The sequence below is a fragment of the Anolis sagrei genome, chromosome 6, assembly GCF_037176765.1.
Source record: "Anolis sagrei isolate rAnoSag1 chromosome 6, rAnoSag1.mat, whole genome shotgun sequence".
NCBI classification, from domain to species: Eukaryota; Metazoa; Chordata; class Lepidosauria; order Squamata; family Dactyloidae; genus Anolis; species Anolis sagrei.
Genome location: NC_090026.1, coordinates 1,480,714 through 1,500,766, shown reverse-complemented (window position 1 = coordinate 1,500,766; position 20,053 = coordinate 1,480,714). Strand labels below are relative to the sequence as shown.

The 20,053-nt window shown below is 48.9% G+C and overlaps 1 protein-coding gene across 1 annotated transcript; it reads right to left on the bottom strand.

Annotated features, from left to right (window-relative positions):
• Nucleotides 1–255: 255 nt before the first annotated feature.
• Nucleotides 256–19,741, bottom strand: FBXO24 (F-box protein 24). Its single transcript, XM_067469647.1, is given in 9 exon segments — nucleotides 256–945; nucleotides 3,515–3,685; nucleotides 7,082–7,213; nucleotides 7,440–7,873; nucleotides 11,072–11,357; nucleotides 13,833–14,071; nucleotides 16,217–16,403; nucleotides 16,511–16,609; nucleotides 19,619–19,741. Coding segments are annotated over 9 exon segments (1,977 nt in total). The 5' UTR covers nucleotides 19,718–19,741; the 3' UTR covers nucleotides 256–615.
• Nucleotides 19,742–20,053: the final 312 nt, after the last annotated feature.

Genomic DNA, 20,053 nt, shown 5'->3' with positions numbered 1-20,053 from the left:
AGGTCTCTTCCAACTCTTTTACTCTATGATTCTATGATTCTATGAGGGGCAAAAGGAAGGGGCCTGAGGCTGTTAGGAATGGTGGGAATTGAAGTCCAAAACACCCAGAAGGCCAAAGTTTTCCCATGTCTGCTCTAAGCCATGTCCAATCCATGCCATGAAGGGCAAAAGATGCCTCCCCCCCACTGTGATCTTTACTCCCTGGACAGTTAATCATTCACTGACCCCCAGAGGATGCTAACAAAGGCAGGAGAGGGAAGCAGCCGTTGGTTGGAAGCCCCAGGACCAGTGGTCACCCAATGGGCCCCAATGTTTACCCACCCTTCCTTTGCCATGACCTGGGCGCCCCGTGTCCCTCTGCGACCCCGACGGGGGCCGGCTGGTCACTTACCCTCCTGCAGCAGAGGGAGGCCGTGCGCAGCAGCGGTCTTTGCGTGTGGTTTATTTACTCCCAATTGTTCAGGGCGAAGTCTTCTCTATTGGTTAATCACGATCCATGATGTGTGTGTGTTCAGTATATGCAGGGGAAGTGGCGTGGGTTGTGGGTTGGGGGGAGGAGGAAGGAATCAGGGGCAAAAAGGGGCAAAAGGGGGGTGGGGGGTGAGTCCCGCAAGTCTATCTGGAGATCGGGGCTTCCCGGAGCTCCGCCGCCCGCTGGATCATGTCCAGGGCCTCCCAGAAGAAGTCCTTCTGGAAGGTCATGAGGGGCATGCTGCCCACGGCCTCCTTCATCTTGGCCATGCGCCCCTCCAGCGTGGGGCACTTGTGCAGCTGGCTCAGGTACTCCTCGCACGAACGGGCCGCTTGCGCCTCCGTGTCGCTGGGCGGTTGTCCGGCTTTGCTGGCCGGGAGCTCCCGGAAGGCGGGCGCCTCCTCCACGTCGTGGCTGGACAGCATGTAGAGGCACTCGCGGGTGGAGCAGATGCGCCGGGCGCAAGGGGGCACCTGAAAGAGGGACAGCGGTCAGGGAACGTCCAGGCAGCCCAAAGGGCCCAAAATGCCACTGTATTTCATTCAGCCTCTTACTCTCAAGGCATATTTCTATTTTTAAATGTGGAACAGATGCTGCATGGGAACTGGGAAGTGGGTCATTCCATGCCAGGTGGTCTGAAATCAAAAAAAAAAAAAAGAAGTTCCCAGCACCATGTTCTCCAATTTTGTTCAAATTTTAGCTGTAGCACCAGTCAGGTGTTAAACTAAGTGCAATGTGTCTACATAGGGACCACCAAACGCAGCGTTGCCCAGACACGCATCAAGGAACATGAAAGGCACTGCAAACTACTCCAACCAGAGAAATCAGCCAGAGCAGAGCACCTGAGGAACCAACCTGGACACACTAGGTTCTTGTGGGTTTTTTCGGGCTATAGAGCCATGTTCTAGAGGCATTTCTCCTGACGTTTTGCCTGCATCTATGGCAAGCATCCTCAGAGGTAGTGAGGTCTACCTCTGAGGATGCTTGCCATAGATGCAGGCGAAACGTCAGGAGAAATGCCTCTAGAACATGGCTCTATAGCCCGAAAAAACCCACAAGAACCTAGTGATTCCAGCCATGAAAGCCTTCGACAATACAACCTGGACACAACTTATTATTTGAGAACACAGAAATGCTGGACCACTCTCACAACCACCATGTCAGGCTACACAGAGAAGCCATTGACATCCACAAGCATGTGGACAATTTCAACAGAAAGGAAGAAACCATGAAAATCTGGCTACCAGTATTAAAAAAAACTCTAAAATTACAACAGCAAAACAACAGAGGGGAAACAAACAGGCACATAAAATCACTCTCAACAAAAGATTCCCCCAGGCACTTCCAAGCCATTGAATGCTAATCAAGGTGATCAGCTGAAACATTCACACCCAGCCCCAGCAGACAAAAGTCCTTTGTCTCACCCTGGTCATTCCACAGATATATAAACCCATTTTTCCTACTTCCAACAGACCTCACTACCTCTGAGGATGCTTGCCATAGATGCAGGCGAAACGTCAGGAGAAAAATTGCCTCCAGAACATGGCCATATAGCCCGGAAAAACCTACAACAACTAAGTGCAATGTGACTACTAGTATTCATTTACTCAGGTTGAAGTATGTTATATTTTGTGCATTTATGCATTATGCTTTACGCAGCCTCATGCTCCTGCCAGTTACTGCATGGCTATCAGGTGTGGCCACTATGGCAATGGGGATGCTGGTTTCATTCTGATATCTATATAAATAAAAACGTAATGTTCATTTATGGGATTAACAGAACTCAAAAAACACTGGGCGAATTGACACGAAATTCCATCACCCCTAAACACACACACACACACAAACCCAGCAGAACAGACTTAAAAACCCCAAAATACACCATATATACATATACAAATACACTCATACATAAATTCATACACACACACATATATATGCACAAATATACACATATACACACATACATATACATATACACATGCACACATGCATACAAACACATATATATGCACACACAAATATGCATATAGACAAGCACACATATACACAACATGTATCTACACATATAAATACACAAATATACACACACATATATACACCCATATATATACATGCATGCATGCAAACACACATATACACAAATACATACACAAACATAAAAACATATATACACACACAAAACACATATACTTAGACTGGGCCACAGCAACGCGTGGCAGAGGATGGCTAGTATAACATAAAAAGGTAGATAAAGGTTTCCCCTTGATATTAAGTCCAGTTGTGTCCAACTCTGGGACTCTGGGACTCATCTCCATTTCTAAGCCAAAGAGCCGGCGTTGTCCATATGAATGGAGTGGCTGTCTTCAGATAAACTGGCACGTAACCACAGCATTTTGCCAAATTATTTGCTTCAGGACTAGTCTGGAGGCTGGGGGGGTTTGCTTAAGGCTGGAACCTCCCCCCATAACCACTTCACTTCACTTCACTTAGGCAATCCCTCGTTGGACAAGTAAGATGGTCTTCCTTGATGACTATTTTTGTGGGTTTGTAGGTGGCTGTGGAGCCCTCTTCTTGACCCGCATCTTCTCCCACAGTGAGGGCATTGGTTTCCAGGTGGAAGGCGGTCCCGGTCGGGGTTGGCTTGACGCACCTTCCTCCTGGCACGTTTTTCTCTTTCACCCTCCACTCGTGCCTCCTTGAATTCTGCAGCACTACTGGTCACAGCTGACCTCCACCTGGAGCGGTCAAGGGCCATAAGCACCCCCTCCCTTTGGGAATGTGTGGGACTGCAAGAGGAGGAGGAGGAGGAGGAAGGGAGCAAGGCAATCTGCTCCATAGTCACATCTCCCTGCCTGCTGCTGACCTCCAGCCAATAGTAGGGTGGGGAGGGCGTGATAGGCACTTGAATGTCAGGATTCCCTGAAGGGAGAGGGACCCTGAGTCCAAGGCAGACCCCTCTCCACCTTGGTGCCACACACACCTCCATGCCAGGCCAGGCATGATGGAAGGCCCCCTCCTCACTGCCCCCTTGGGGCTCACCTTGATCTGCAGCCGGACGAAGGAGGCGCTGCCCTTGGGCCACCCGGGGAGGCGCCCCCCGGCCCCACAGCCGCAGCCCAGGAGGTCCTTGCTGAAGTCTGCGCTTTGGCTCAGCACCAGCGTGTGGTTGAGGCCACACCACAGGTCCACTGGGCACTTGAGGTAGTGAACCTGGGCACAAGAAAAAAGGGGGCGAGGTAGGTGGGTGGGCGACAGCAGGGATCTCCCCAACACACATTCCCAATACAGTTGTTTCTTCATGAGCACAAGGAACACGATTTGGAGGGGAACGCCACAAAGATGGTGGCAAGGAGCCTGGCTAATTGGCCTGGAGGAGGAGGAGGTGGGTGAAAAATATATTTAATATTACTATGTGACAGATTGTGAGGGATCCCGGGAACTACTAGGTGAGCATCTACCCTACCTCTGAGGATGCTTGCCATAGATGCAGGCAAAATGTCAGGAGAAAAACTGCCTCCAGAACATGGCCATATAGCCCGGAAAAACCTACAACAACCCATCTACATAGGCGTTTCTCAACCTGGGGGTCGGGACTCCTGAGTGGGTCACGAGGGGATGTTAGAGGGGTCGCCAAAGACCACAAGAAAACACAGTATTTTCTGTTGGTCATGGGGGGGTTCTGTGTGGGAAGTTTGGCCCAATTCTATTGTTGGGTTCAGAATGCTCTTTGATTGTAGGTGAACTATAAATCCCAGTAACTACAACTCCCAAATGTCAAGGTCTATTTTCCCCCAACTCTATCAGTGTGCACTTTTGGACATATGGAGTATTGGTGCCAAGTTTGGCCCAGATTCATCATTATCTGAGTCCACAGTGCTCTCTGGAGGTAGGTGAACTACAACTCCCAAACTCAAGGTCAAAGCTCATCTATTTGTCCAATTCTGGGCACCACAATTCAAGAGAGATATTGACAAGCTGGAATGTGTCCAGAGGAGGGCAGCTAAAATGATCAAGGGTCTGGAGAACAAGCCCTATGAGGAGCGGCTTAAGGAGCTGGGCATGTTTAGCCTGAAGAAGAGAAGGCTGAGAGGAGACATGATAGCCATGTATAAATATGTGAGAGGAAGCCACAGGGAGGAGGAGGGAGCAAGTTTGTTTTCTGCTTCCCTGGAGATTAGGACGCAATGGAACAATGGCTTCAAACTACAAGAGAGGAGATTCCATCTGAACATGAGGAAGAACTTCCTGACTGTGAGAGCCGTTCAGCAGTGGAACTCTCTGCCCCGGAGTGTGGTGGAGGCTCCTTCTTTGGAAGCTTTTAAGCAGAGGCTGGATGGCCATTTGTCAGGGGTGATTTGAATGCAATATTCCTGCTTCTTGGCAGAATGGGGTTGGACTGGATAGCCCATGAGGTCTCTTCCAACTCTTTGATTCCATGATTCTATTTTTTCCAGTGTTTTTCATTGGTCATGGGAGTTCTGTGTGCCAAATTTGGTTCATCTCCATCGTTGGTGGAGTTCAGAATCTTCTTTGATGGTAGGTGAACTATAAATCCCAGCAACTCCAACTCCAAAATGACAATATCAATCCCCCCGAACCCCACTAGTATTCAAATTTGGGCATATTGGGTATTTGTGCCAAATTTGGTCCTGCATATCAGATATTTACATGATGATTCATAACAGGAGCTAAATGACAGTTATGAAGTAGCAACTAAAATAATGTTATGATTGGGGGTCGCCACAACATGAAGAACTGTATTAAGGGATTGCAGCATTAGGAAGGTTGAGAACCACTGATCTGCACCATCCATTTAATGCAGTTTGATCTCATTTTTAACTGTCATGGTTCAATACTATTTATTTATTTACTATATTTCTATACTGCCCTTCTCAGCCAAGGACGACCCAGGGCGGTTTACAAAACTGGCAGAATTCGATGCCACAATAATATAAACAGTTGAAAGCATATAAGGTAAAGGTAGTCCCCTGACATTAAGTCCAGTCATGTCTGACTCTGAGGTGTGGTGCTCATCTCCATTTCTAAGCCGAAGAGCCAGCGTTGTCCATAGACACCTCCAAGGTCATGTGGCTGGCATGACTGCATGGAGCGCCGTTACCTTCCCGCTGGAGCGGTACCTATTGATCTACTCACATTTGCATGTTTTCGAACTGCTAGGTTGGCAGAAGCTAGGGCTGACAACGGAAGCTCACGCCGCTCCCCGGAATCGAACCTGTGACCTTTCGATCAACAAGCTCAGCAGCTCAGTGCTTTAACCCAGTGCGCCACCGGAAAGCATATAAACACCCTTAAATTTCCATCTATATAAATAAAAATGTCATGTTAGTTTGTGGGATTAACAGAACTCAAAAACCACTGGAGGAATTGACACCAAATTTGGACACAAGACACTTAACAACTCAATGTATGTTCTTCACTAAAAAAATAAATAATGATTTTGTCATTTGGGAGTTGTAGTTGCTAGGATTTATAGTTCACCTACAATCAAAGAGCATTCTGAACCCCACCGACGATGGAATTGAACCAAACTTGGCACACAGTTCTCCCATGACCAACAGAAAATACTGGAAGGGTTTGGTGGGCGGTGTCCTTTGGTTTTGGAGTTGTAGTTCACCTACATCCAGAGATCACTACGGACTCAAACAAGGATGGATCTGGACCAAACTTGGCACGAATACTCAAGATGCCCAAATGTGAACACTGGTGGAGTTTGGGGGAAATAGAATCTTGACATTTGGGAGCTGTATTTGGTGGGATTTATAGTTCACCTACAATCACAGAGCATTCTGAACCCCACCAACGAGAGAATTGGGCCAAACCTCCCACACAGAACCCCCATGTGGGCCACAGCAATGCGTGGCAGGGGATGGCTAGTAAACAATAAAATCAATAAAACATAAATCCCCCATGTCTAATTTCCAGAATCTTCATCCGATTGCATTGTCCAGCCGTTCCAAGGTCAAGTAATTATTTACTACATTGCATTTGAGAAAGCCTGCTCACAAAGCCAGGTTTTGACCTTTTTTCAGAATGTTAGGAGAGTGGGAACTGATCTAATATCTCTGGGGAGGGCGTTCCATAGCCGAGGGGCCACCACTGAAAAGGCCCTATCTCTCGTCCCCGCCAGCTGAACCTGTGAAGAAGGCGGGACTGAGAGCAGGGCCTCTCCAGAAGATCTTAAATTCCTGGATGGTTCATAAGGATACATTCAGACAGATAAGCAGGGCCAGAACTGTTTACTATGCAATCATAAGGAGTTGTGTGTTGGTGAGAAGGCGAAACACCTTGCCAAACTACAAATCCCAGGATTCCATAGCATTGAGCCAAGATAGTTAAAGTAGTGTCGAACTGTAGATCAGGCATGGTCCAACTTTGGCCCTCCAGGTGTTTTGGACTTCAACTCCCACAATTCCTAACAGCCTATTGGCTGTTAGGAATTGTGGGAGTTGAAGTCCAAAACACCTGGAGGGCCAAAGTTGGACCATGCCTGCTGTAGATCCATTCTAGGACAAGGCACCAGTACCACCCAGTGTCCTTAGCAGGAACCAAGTGGGAAAGAGGGGTGGGAGGGGCGGTCATCCTCACCTGGGTTGGCTCCCCACGGTCTATCTTGTCCCCGGTGCCCAGCTGGCCATAGCGGTTGTTGCCTTGCATGAAGATCCGGCCAAACTCGTCCACCAGCCCCAGGTGGTTGTAGCCGAGGGCGCAGCGGAGCACCTGGCACAGAGGGAGGGAGGGGGGCAGAAAAATGATGGGGGCTGAGCCGCACTGCGGGCCCAGCTCAGAGGAGCACGAAAAGAGAGCAAAGGAGAGCAGTGTGGAGGGAAGGGGACAAGAGAAGAGGTGGAGGAGGTCCACAAAGATCTCTCCTGCCACCAGTCCTCTGCTCTGCTCACCTGTTGCCTTGCTCCCTTTACCTGCCCCCTGCAGCCCCTTGCCTTACCTTGGCCGGGAGAGAGAGGGCCAGGGGCATCTGCTGATCCAGGGGGTCGAAGGCATGCATGGTCCCAAACAGGTCGCAGTAAACGCTGGGCGAGTGGACCTCAAAGTAGACAGTGCCCTCTTCTGCAAAGGGGGACACGTGAGGGGGGGCAAAGCTAAGCTATACACAGGAAACGGGGCCCCTCCCATCCTGCACAATGAATGTCTGGCCCTGCAGATTTCCTCAGGCCTTGGCTGAGATGGTCTTCACCAGCACCTGGGTGCCTGAGGATTTACCTGTCAGGTAGACGGCGCTGCTCTGGTTGGAGTGCATGCTGCGGACGGCGATGTGGGGCAGGCACTTGGAGACCTTGCGCAGGGCCAGCTGCACCGTGTAGGAGCGCGGCTGATCCAGCTGTGTCTCGTTCACCACCAGGCTGTAGATCTTCCCTTCCTCTGCAGACATGCATCAAGAGGAGCCTAGTGTCTAGATCTAGGGAAGTCCTGCTCCCCATGCTCTATTCCACTTTGGTTAGACCACACCTGGAATATTGTGTCCAATTCTGGGCACCACAATTGAAGAGAGATGTTGACAAGCTGGAATGTGTCCAGAGGAGAGAGACTAAAATGATCCAGGGTCTGGAGAACAAGCCCTATGAGGAGCGGCTTAAGGAGCTGGGTATGTTTAGCCTGAAGAAGAGAAGGCTGAGAGGGGATATGATAGCCATGTATAAATATGTGAGAGGAAGCCACAGGGAGGAGGGAGCAAGCTTGTTTTCTGCTTCCCTGGAGACTAGGACGCAATGGAAGAATGGCTTCAAACTACAAGAGAGGAGATTCCATCTGAACATCAGGAAGAACCTCCTGACTGTGAGAGCCGTTCAGCAGTGGAACTCTCTGCCCTGGAGTGTGGTGGAGGCTCCTTCTTTGGAAGCTTTTAAATAGAGGCTGGATGGCCATCTGTCAGGGGTGCTTTGAATGCAATATTCCTGCTTCTTGGCAGAATGGGGTTGGACTGGATGATGGCCCAGGAGGTCTCTTCCAACTCTTTGATTCTATGAATCTTTGATTCTAAGTGGCAGCAATGGGGCACGTCCGGTGGCCTCATTTCCACCAAAGCAAAGGTACCTCACCACCCTCCAAGGCAAGCATGGACTGCTCTATTGGGGGGGGGGGGGGGCAGAAAGACCTAGTGATGTTCAAAAGGGTTCCTACTTGCTCCCCTTAGAAGGGGGGTGGGTGGGTCCCTCTCTTTCTCCCACCCCAGAGTGAGTGGGCGTCTTGGAGTACCCTTTCGAGAGGAGGCAAAATCCATAGCAACACAGTCGACGCAAAGCACCTTGACACTCAGCCTCCTTCCTGTGTGCCTATAGACTAGAATAACTTTTTTGTCATTATGCCTTGTATATAATGAAACTAAATGCCACCCCCAGTCCACATTCTATATGTACAAATTACCAAACAGAGGACCCATCCTTCCACTTTCTAATTGCTATTGCACAGCCCCTAATAACCATTAGAGTTCAATACAGTCACAGCTCTGGGATGAAAGCTCTCTCTCTGACGATTTGTATTTATTTATTTATTTATTTACCATATTTATATACCGCTTTTCTCACCCCGAGGGGGACTCAAAGGGGTTTACACATAGATAATGGCAAAAATTCAATGCCTTACAATTACAGCAGTAAAACCACACTTTAAACATAAATCATATTCAAAACAGTACATCACCAAACATCATAACAGTTATTAAAACTATAAAACAATCTCATCAGTCAAGTCACTCTGGACCATGCTCTGACCTACAAGAAGCCCTGCCTGAACATCAAGCAAAAAGTGGGTGCTAGAAACAATATCATAGGAAAGCTGACTGGCACAACCTGGGGATCACAACCAGACACAGTGAAGACATCTGCCCATGCGCTATGCTATTCTGCTGCTGAGTACGCATGCCCAGTGTGGAACACATCTCACCATGCTAAAACAATGGATGTGGCTCTTAATGAGACATGCCGCATTATTACGGGGTGCCTGCGCCCTACACCACTGGAGAAATTACACTGCTTAGCCGGTCTTGCACCACCTGACATCCGCTGGGAAGTAGCAGCCAATAGTGAAAGGACCAAGGCAGAGACATCTCCAGCTCATCCCTTGTTTGGGTCTCAGCCAGAACGTCAATGACTTAAATCAAGAAATAGTTTTCTAAGATCTACAGAGACACTCGCTGGAACACCTCAGCAAGCGAGAGTTCAAAAGTGGCAGACTCAAACCCAGCACCTCAACCCGTGGGTGATACCACATGAGAGACTACCCCCTGGGCACACAGAAGACTGGGTGACTTGGAAGGCGCTGAACAGACTGCGCTCGGGCACCACGAGATGCAGAGCCAATCTTAAGAAATGGGGCTACAAAGTGGAATCCACGACATGTGAGTGTGGAGAAGAGCAAACCACTGACCACCTGCTGCAATGCACCCTGAGCCCTGCCACATGATGCACCATGGAGGACCTTCTTGCGGCAACACCAGAGGCACTCCAAGTGGCCAGATACTGGTCAAAGGACATTTAATCAGCTACCAAGTTTGCAAAATTTGTTGTTGTTTTTTTAATCTGTTTGTTTTGTTCTGTTAGAAATGTAATACAATGTTCTGGTTGCGGATGACACGATAAATAAAGTCAAGTCACCATTCCAGTCCTTGTCCCACTAAAAGCTGCATACATCTATTGTCCGAAGGCCTGGTCCCAGAACCATGATTTTAATTTTTTTCTAAAGGTCAGGAGTGAGGGAGCAGATCTTACCTCCTTTGGGAGTGTGTTCCATAGGCGGGGGGCCACAGCTGAGAAGAACCTGTCTCTCGTCCCCGCCAGGCGCATCTGTGCTGTTGACGGGAGCGAGAGATGGCCTCGAGGTGGGACGTAGGGGCGGATGCATTCGGACAAGCTGGGCCCGAACCGTATAGAGCTTTATAGGTCAAAACCAGCACTTTGAATTGGGTTCGGAGATGGACCAGCAGCCAGTGGAGCCGGCATAGCAGAGGGGTGGTATGCTCCCTGTATGTCACCCCAGTTAGTAATCTGGCTGCCACCCGTTGAACTAACTGAAGATTCCGAACCATCTTCAAAGGCAGCCCCACGTAAAGCGCATTGCAGTAATCTATTTGGGATGTAACCAGAACGTGGACCACCGTGGCCAGGTCAGATTTCCCAAGGTACGGGCGCAGCTGGTGCACAAGTTTTGCAAAAAGCTCCCCTGGCTACTGCTGAGACCTGGGTGATGAGTCCAGGATCCCTCCCAAGCTGCAAACCTGCGTCTTCAGGGGGAGTGCGACCCCACCCAACACAGGCTGTCACCCTATGCCCTGTTCGGTCTTTTTGACTGACCAGGAGGACCTCTGTCTTGTCTGGATTCAATTTCCATTTGCTAGCCCTCATCCAGTCCGACACAGCAACCAAGCACCGGTTTGTCCTTGTTTTTAATCATCCTATCCTGCCAGGTAGTAATAAATGAAAAAAATAGACTGTCCAGGGTGAAAAGGATCCTTCAGACTATCTGGAGCTTTCTGAAGGCAGAGGGAATGATGCAGGTCTTTGAGAGAAGGGAGAGGGCAACCCATAATTCTTTGGGGAAAGAGGCCAGACAGCGCTCGCTTACCTGTCAGGAGCAAGAGGGTCCTCTGCGTCTCCTGCCCCACCAGCACAATCTGCTTGAACCTCATGGAGAAGTGGAAGGTCATCTTGAAGACCCGCTGCCCACTGGATTGCAGGTAGACCTCCACGCAGTCACAGAGGCGGCCCCGGGGGGCTGTGCCGGGGCCCTGGCTGCAGCTGGAGGGGGCCGAAGCTGGGGCCGGAGCTGAGGAGGGGGCCGGCTGCTCCCGGGTGGCCAGCACATACAGGTACTTGCGGTAGACCGTGTCGCTCCGAGGGTCTGTGGCAAACTAAGGGCAGAGGGGCAGAAGCATTAGCGGGGCCTCAAAGGGGGACAATCTGGATGGACATAGAAGGCAGGAAAGTAAGCCTGAGGAGGAGTCCAAGCAACAACAACAAAAACAACAACAACAACAACATTGGCCACGAAGGCTTTCATGGCCAGAATCACTGGGTTGTTGTAGGTTTTTCCGGGCTATATGGCCATGTTCTGGAGGCAATTTTTCTCCTGACGTTTCGCCTGCATCTATGGCAAGCATCCTCAGAGGTAGTGAGGTCTGTTGGAAGTAGGAAAAATGGGTTTATATGTCTGTGGAATGACCAGGGTGAGACAAAGGACTTTTGTCTGCTGGGGCTAGGTGGGAATGTTTCAGCTGATCACCTTGATTAGCATTCAATGGCCTGGAAGTGCCTGGGGGAAATCTTTTGTTGAGAGTGATTTTATGTGCCTGTTTGTTTCCCCTCTGTTGTTTTGCTCTTGTAATTTTTGAGTTTTTTAATACTGGTAGCCAGAATTTGAATGCAAATCAAGGTGAATGCAAATCAAGGTGATCAGCTGAAACATTCACAGCTAGCCCCAACAGACAAAAGTCCTTTGTCTCACCCTGGTCATTCCACAGATATATAAACCCATTTTTCCTACTTCCAACAGACCCCACTACCTCTGAGGATACTTGCCATAGATGCAGGCGAAACGTCAGGAGAAAAATTGCCTCCAGAACATGGCCATATAGCCCGGAAAAAACTACAACAACTCAGTGATCCCGGCCATGAAAGCCTTTGACAATACAATTATTATTATTATTATTATTATTATTATTATTATTATTATTATTGCCGCCTCTCCTTGTGGCTTGAAGGGGATGACAATACAGTCAAAACACATAAATATTGTAAAAATTCCATAAACATGCATATCAAAATGTAGTTCTGTAAAAATACATATTAAATACACTGGACAGAGATTAAAACGCAGGACACAAGTTTCAAGTTCATGCTCAAATCTGGCTGGGTAGAGCCATAGAGCCTCCAACCCCTGGGATTCACTGGTTATATCCCATCCAAGTCCTAAACAGGGCTGATCCTGCTTAGGTTCACAAATCAGAGGGAATTGGGCTCCTTCTGGGCATTTAGGCGAATGTATTTTTGTCTTCAGGTGAAAGCAGGTTTAGCAGGAGTGTGGGCCCCGTCTCCCTCGCTCAAGACTGCCCTCTGCATGCCAGAGACGTGAATTAGGATGGAATGAGTGGCCAACCTACAACGATGTCCTGAAGACGGACAAAAGAGAAATCAAAATGAAAACACAGGAAGAGCTAAACATGAAATTTCCCAACATATCCTGGTTCCATTATCGCCAGATCAATGAACACTTTAAAAAGGATGTAAAAATAGGCTTTGAAGAAAAAACATCAACATGGCAGAAAATCTTTGAAAGTAAGAGAAAAATAATAACAAGAATATACCAACAGTTATTGACATGGAGCACAGAGAGAGAACAAATAAAAAACTGCATGATCAAATGGGCCAGAGATTTAAAAAGAACTATCCACTTGGAAGAATGGGGGACGCTATGGTCTAAAAAACTCAGTTATATGTATGCATCCGACTTCGAAGAAAATATAATAAAGATAGGTTCTTGTGGGTTTTTTCGGGCTATAGGGCCATGTTCTAGAGGCATTTCTCCTGACGTTTCGCCTGCATCTATGGCAAGCATCCTCAGAGGTATGAGGACCTCATACCTCTGAGGATGCTTGCCATAGATGCAGGCGAAACATCAGGAGAAATGCCTCTAGAACATGGCCCTATAGCCCGAAAAAACCCACAAGAACCTAGTGATTCCAGCCATGAAAGCCTTCGACAATACATATAATAAAGATGTTCCATCAATGGCATATGACCCCAGAGAAAATAGCGAAATTTAATAAAAATCTTAGCGACAAATGCTGGAAGTGTGGAAAGTGCAGAGGGACCTTCATCCACATGTGGTGGAACTGTGAAACAGCCAAGGCATTTTGGAAAGAAGTCCATAACAGTTGCCATAACGTGGGATTGTGTAAGGGCATAAATATATACATACACGCATGAAATTTATATGGAACATGGACAGTCCCACCACTGAGGGAGATCCGAAGAACTACTTAAACTCAACAAACAAGAGACATAAGCAGAAAATACCACTATGAAGAGAAAAGGAAGAAGACACCCCCTACCTTTCTTTCCTCCCCTCCCCCTCCCCCCCCTCCTTTTTTTCTTTTTTTTCTCCCCCCCCTCCCCCCGTCTCTCTTTCCCTTCCCCCGTACTCACTATTTCCACCCTCCCCCATTTTAATATTGTAAAAATTCACTAATAAAAAGTATTTTCTTAAAAAAAGACTGCCCTCTGCCTCAAAACCGAGCTCACGGTGTCCTCTGTCCTCCCCTCCTTTCCATCCCTGACATCCCAGGACATGCTGTCCCTCTGGCCCCCCTGCGTGATCCGTCACCTACGTCTTTGGCGCTGCGGCAGAGCACCATGTAGCGGCAGGCCCGGCGCCACTGGACGTGCCCTATGTTGGAGGAGACCAGGGCGTTCTTGAGGAAGAAGAGGGTGCCGTTGTAGTCCAGGATGAAGACGTGGTCCTTGGTGGGCAGGAACTTCTGGTAGCCGTGGGAGAGCAGCGGGGCCACCGTCTTGCTAACGAAGTGCCGCCGGCCGCTGAACATCTGGAAGTACAAGCCCTTGGTGTCTGTGGGACAGACAGAGAGGCCCAAGGGCAGGGAGGGAGGTTGGGGTCTGTCCAGAGGGCCGAGGCTCAGACACACTCCCCTTTCCTGAGATGGGTGTCAGGGGGATAGATTTTGGTCTACAACTCCTATATTCCTCATCAGTAGTCACTAGAGGTGATGGGAGTTGGGATACAGCAGGCATGGGCCAACTTCAGCCCTCCTCCAGGTGTTTTGGACTTCAACTCCCACAATTCCTAACAGCCGGTAGGCTGTTAGGAATTGTGGGAGTTGAAGTCCAAAACACCTGGAGGAGGACTCAAGCCTGTCCATACCTGGGATACAGCAACATCTGCAGTTTGTTCTGATTCGTAATCAGGATCATGGCTTTTGGATGGAGATACAAGGCTGTTGGATGCCCTTGAACCTTTTCCCAACCTCAGAGCCGCAAAGGCCGTTGAGTTGCAATTCCCATTATTCCCAGTCTGCATGGCAGATTGGCCAAAGTGACCAGAATTGTCATCCACTAATAGCTGGGGACCCAAATTGGGTAAAAAAAAGCAAAAAGAACACTGATCGCCATGTAAATAAATTATCATAGTCCCTCTGAGTCCACAGAGTCTCTGTCCATGGCTTCAACGGCCCTTTTAATGAGGCCATAATAAGACCAAGGTGATGAAGACCACAATGAAAAGTGAGTTTAACAGTCCTGTTCGACAACATACTCGTATTTACTCAAGTCTAATGCGCCATCAAATCTAATATGCGTCTCAATTTTCAAAACCCTGAAACCAAAAGCAATATTTGCTGCAATGTGCAGTGGCAAAAAGTGCACTCTTTGTAATTTGGCCCCAAAAAGTGCATATTACAGTTGTTGCCTGCTTAAGATTCCTTCTTTAAAAACAAAATTGTTAGAACAACAAAGCTTCCAGCAATGGAAAGAAAAACCTTGGGATGCAATCTACGCTGTAGAATAAATTCCCTTTAATTAAATTGGATCAATGCTATGGAGTCCCCCTGCCTGTAATTTCACAAGGTCTTGAGCAGTGTTTCTCAACCTGGGGGACGGGACCCCTGAGGGAGTCGAGAGGGGGTGTCAAAGGGATATTTTCTGTTGGTCATGGGGATACCATGTGGGAAGTTTGGCCCAATTCTATCCTTGGTGGGGTTCAGAATGCTCTTTGATTGTAGGTGAACCATAAATCCCAACAACTACAACTCCCAAATGTCAAGGTCTATTTTCCCCAGACTTCACCAGTGTTCACATTTGGGCATGCTGAGTATTTGTGCCAAGTTTGGTCCAGATCCATCATTACATGAATCCACAGCACTCCTCTGGATATAGGTGAACTACAACTCCCAAACTCAAGGTCAATGCCCACCAAATCCTTCCAGTGTTTTCTGTTGGTCATGGGAGTTCGGTTCGGTGTGCCAACTTCGGTTTAAATCCATCGCTGGTGGAGTTTAGAATGCTCTTTTATTATGGGGAACTATAAATCCCAGCAACTACAACTCCCAAATTACAAAATCAATCCTCCCCGCAACCCCACAAGCATTCACATTTGGGCATATTGGGTATTTGTGCTCAATTTAGACCAGTGAATGAAAATACATCCTGCATATCGGATATTTACATTACGAAATATCAATGAAACAATAATATGGTTGGGGGTCACAATATATGGAACTGCATTAAGGGGTCACAGCATTAGCAAGGTTGAGAACCACTGGTCTTGAGCTTTCCCTGCTAAAGAATGCTGGTGCCTCACCAAACTACAAATCCCAAAATCCCATAGTATTGATCCATGGCCATTTATTTAGAGTTGATGTCCCTCAAATGGGATCTCCAGGGGCTCCTGAAGCAGCTTCCCCTTTCGTTTTGGCACAGCACTAAGATGACTGTATGACACAAATCTAATGCGCCCCCTAATTTTGGTGAAGTCATTTAGCCCAAAAAGATGAGCATTAGAATTAATAGGGTAACATTCCTGAGCTCTGAAAGATGGCCATATTTCGCCTTCCTCTTGCTCCAGCCCCATCGCCTCTCTTGCACAGCCAGACCCTCCAAAGGTGCAAACTTATAAGCACAAACTATTTCCTCGTGCAAATGCCTCCCCAATATCCCTCTGGTCACCTGCCCCATTTTGTTACCCCCACTGTATACTGACAGTTGAGGATGGCCGCTCTCTTCCAGGGCCGCCGCCCCCCCGAGGCCTCTTCCCGCAGCCGGGGCGAAAGGCGGAGGCAGAGGCGCTGCCAGACCCCCTCGCTGTCGCAGACTTCGCGGAAGTACCGGCAGGTCTGGCCCAGGGCCACCACGTCCCTCACCGGCAGAAAGGAGGTGATGTAGTACAGCTGGAGAAGCGGGAGAGAGGGGCGAGCGGTCAGGGGCCTAGCCAGGGTGGGTGCAAGGGAGGCTTTGGCCCCAGAGGACATCACACCACTCCCAACAGGTCACCCACCAGCTCTGGAGGGAAGATCTGGATCGAGGTAGAGCTTCCTCGGGCCTTCTGGTCTTCGGGGGTCTCCACAGAGGAACTCCGCCGCTTCTTCTTGGGTTGCTGAAGGCAAAGGAACAAGAGGTGGGTGGCAAAACACAGTTTCAAAGAGGGATTGACTCCAAGCTGGAAGGTGTCCAGAGGAAGAGGCAACTAAAAAGGTCAAAGAGACCATGAATCCCTATGAGGTGCATCTTAAAGAGCTAGGTCTGTTTAGCCTCCAAAGAGAAGGTTGAGAGGAGACATAAGAGTCACTATAAATATGTGAAAGGATGTCATAAAGAAGAGGGAGCAGGATTTTCTGCTTCCCTGGAAACCAGGACTCAATAGAGACATGGGTTCAAATTGCAGGAAATGACATTCCACCTGAACATTAGGAAGAACTTTCTGACTGTAAGGAGAGCTGTTCAGCAGTGGAACTCTCCGCATCAGAACCTGGTGAAAGCTCCTTCCTTGGAGGCTTTTAAACAGGCTGGATGGCTATCTATTGGGAGTGCTTTCATTGTGCTTTTCCTGCAAGACAAATTGGGGTTGGACGAGAACGCCCATATGGTCCCAACTCTATTAGTCTATGATTCTAAGTGCTAGAAACAATATCATATGAAAGCTGACTGGCACAACCTGGGGATCGCAACCAGATACAGTGAAGACATCTGTCCTTGCGCTATGCTACTCTGCTGCTGAGTGCATGCCCAGTGTGGAACACATCTCACCACGCTAAAACAGTGGATGTGGCTGTTAATGAGACATGCCACATTATCACAGGGTGTCTGCGCCCCACACCACTGGAGAAATTACACTGCTTAGCTGGTATTGCACCACCTGACATCCGCCGGGAAGGAGCAGCCAATAGTGAAAGGACCAAGGCAGTGACATCTCCAGCTCATCCCTTGTTTGGGTATCAGCCAGCACATCAACGACTTAAATCTAGACATAGTTTTCTAAGATCTACAGAGACACTTGCTGGAACACCTCAGCAAGCGAGAGTTCAAAAGTGGCAGGCTCAAACCCAGCACCTCAATCCGTGGGTGATACCAGATGAGAGACTCCCCCCTGGGCACACAGAAGACTGGGCGACTTGGAAGGCGCTGAACAGACTGCGCTCTGGCACCACGAGATGCAGAGCCAATCTTAAGAAATGGGGCTACAAAGTTGAATCCATGACATGTGAGTGTGGAGAAGAGCAAACTACTGACCACCTGCTGCAATGCAACCTGAGCCCTGCCACATGCACGATGGAGGACCTCCTTGCGGCAACACCAGAGGCACTCCAAGGGGCCAGAGACTGGTCAAAGGACATTTAATGAGCTACCAAGTTTGCAAAATTTGTGTTCTTTTAATTATTATTATTATCTGTTTGTTTGTTTTGTTCTGTTAGAAATGTAATACAATGTTCTGGTTTGCAGATGACACGATAAATTAAAAAAAAAAATAGTGCATCAGAAGCCAGGGCCACCTTACTGCTAGGCATTTACACCACAGAAGAGCACCTGCAGAAGAGTCCTGGACCTCCATAGCAGCAACACAAAGGGCAGGATTTCAGGAGGTTACACCTGGACCCATTGCTAGCAGTATGGACATGTAGTAGCAAAGAGCACGGGAATTACTGAATGTTGGGAGAAGCAGAAACTAAGGAGGATGTCAAGAAGAAAAAAGAGCGATGTCTTGAGATGCTCAGGAGATGCTTGTCTCATTAGAAGAAAGGCTCCGTTAGCTCTTAATAAAATAGCCATCTCTTCAGCACCTTGAGATATGTCTCTTCTTTATTTTGTGGAACTTCTGTCCATACTGACTTTGTTAAAGGCTAAGGAAACTTGTCAAGAAAATGTTGTGACCTCCCTTCGGATCTAGGCAATGCTGATGCCAATGGCCCCCAGCTCCTGCACAGAACCACCATCTCCATGGTTTTTTAAGGGAGGATATAATGAATTCAAGGGAAGGCTTCCAGGATCCTTTTTATTTGGTCTGCAGGAGCATAGGAATGCAGGGTTGCCGGCATGCCTTCCCTTGGATGCCCGGCAGGAGGCAACAGGATCCTTCCTTTCGACAAGGCATTATTGGCCGGAGTCCTTCCTTGCCCTTGGGGAACAGGTTCTCGCCCTGCTTTGTGTAGATGTCTGATGTTGTTTTGTCAATTGTGACAGTTGTTTGCACAGTTAAGACAACATGGGGTGGATTCATTCTTGGCAATGGCTTTGATGCGGTGACACATCGACCTAAAATTAAAAGGCCTGAGGCGCAGTCGGAGCTCGGCTTCCCAAATTGCGTTTCGACCTGATTATTTCCTCCCGCTATAAGGTGAATCAAAATCTTGAATCTCAAGCCAGGCTTGGGCCAACTTAGGCCCTCCAGGTGTTTTGGACTTCAACTCCCACAATTCCTAACAGCCTACTGGCTGTTAGGAATTGTGGGAGCTGAAGTCCAAAACACCTGGAGGGCCTAAGTTGGCCCAAACCTGCTCTGAGTACTAATAAAAGTATTGGAACAGTGGAACTCTCTGCCTTGGAGTGTGATGGAAGCTCCTTCCTTGGAGGCTGGATGGCCATCTGTCAAGGGTGCTTTGATTGTGCTTTTTCTGCATGGTGGAATGGGGTTAGACTAGATGCTCTGCAAGAGAGGAGATTCCATCTGAACATGAGGAAGAACTTCCTGACTGTGAGAGCCGTTCAGCAGTGGAACTCTCTGCCCCGGAGTGTGGTGGAGGCTCCTTCTTTGGAAGCTTTTAAACGGAGGCTGGCTGGCCATCTGTCAGGGGTGATTTGAATGCAATATTCCTGCTTTTTGGCAGAATAGGGTTGGACTGGATGATGGCCCAGGAGGTCTCTTCCAACTCTTTCATTCTAGGATTCTATGATTCTACGATTCTGTTGTGCACACGGCGAGAGCGGCTTGCCCATTTGTCTTAGGTCACTTTGCAGCAGGAGGAAAGGCATCCTGGTTCGGACTGCATGCCGTCCCAGAGAGAACGCTCCAGCTCCGGCCTCTTCCTCCCTCCTCTGCTGGTCCTGCCTGCACCCCTTCCCATCGAGATCCCCACCAAGCCCTCTTCCTCCCCAGGGGTCCCATGCTCACTCCGAGGGGCTCCTCGCCTGTGCCACCGCCGCTAGAGACGTGGGAGAAGCGCTGGGGCTTCCTCCTCCTGAGCTTCCGGGCCACGAGCCTCTCGCTCATCCTGCCTGCCCTTCCAGCCGGCTCTCAGACCCACCCTGGCTGCTGGGACCAGCATGGCCAAGGCCCTTGAATAGCTCTGCCCACCAAGCTAATCGCCCAGGGGCAGCACGGGGCACTCACTATGTGATAATGGCCGCCCCGATGGCTTCACAGAGGAGGAGGGGTTCCCCAGGTAACCAGGGGCACTGTGACATCAGCGCCTGCCTGGGACCACCTTTGTGACCTGGGCGCTTGGGACACTCAGGTCCAAGAGTCTGCACAGGGAACACCAAGGGGCTGCTCAAGGTCTGTGTGGTGTGGCCAGTCTTGCAAAATCTCTAATGGAGAGGCCAAGAG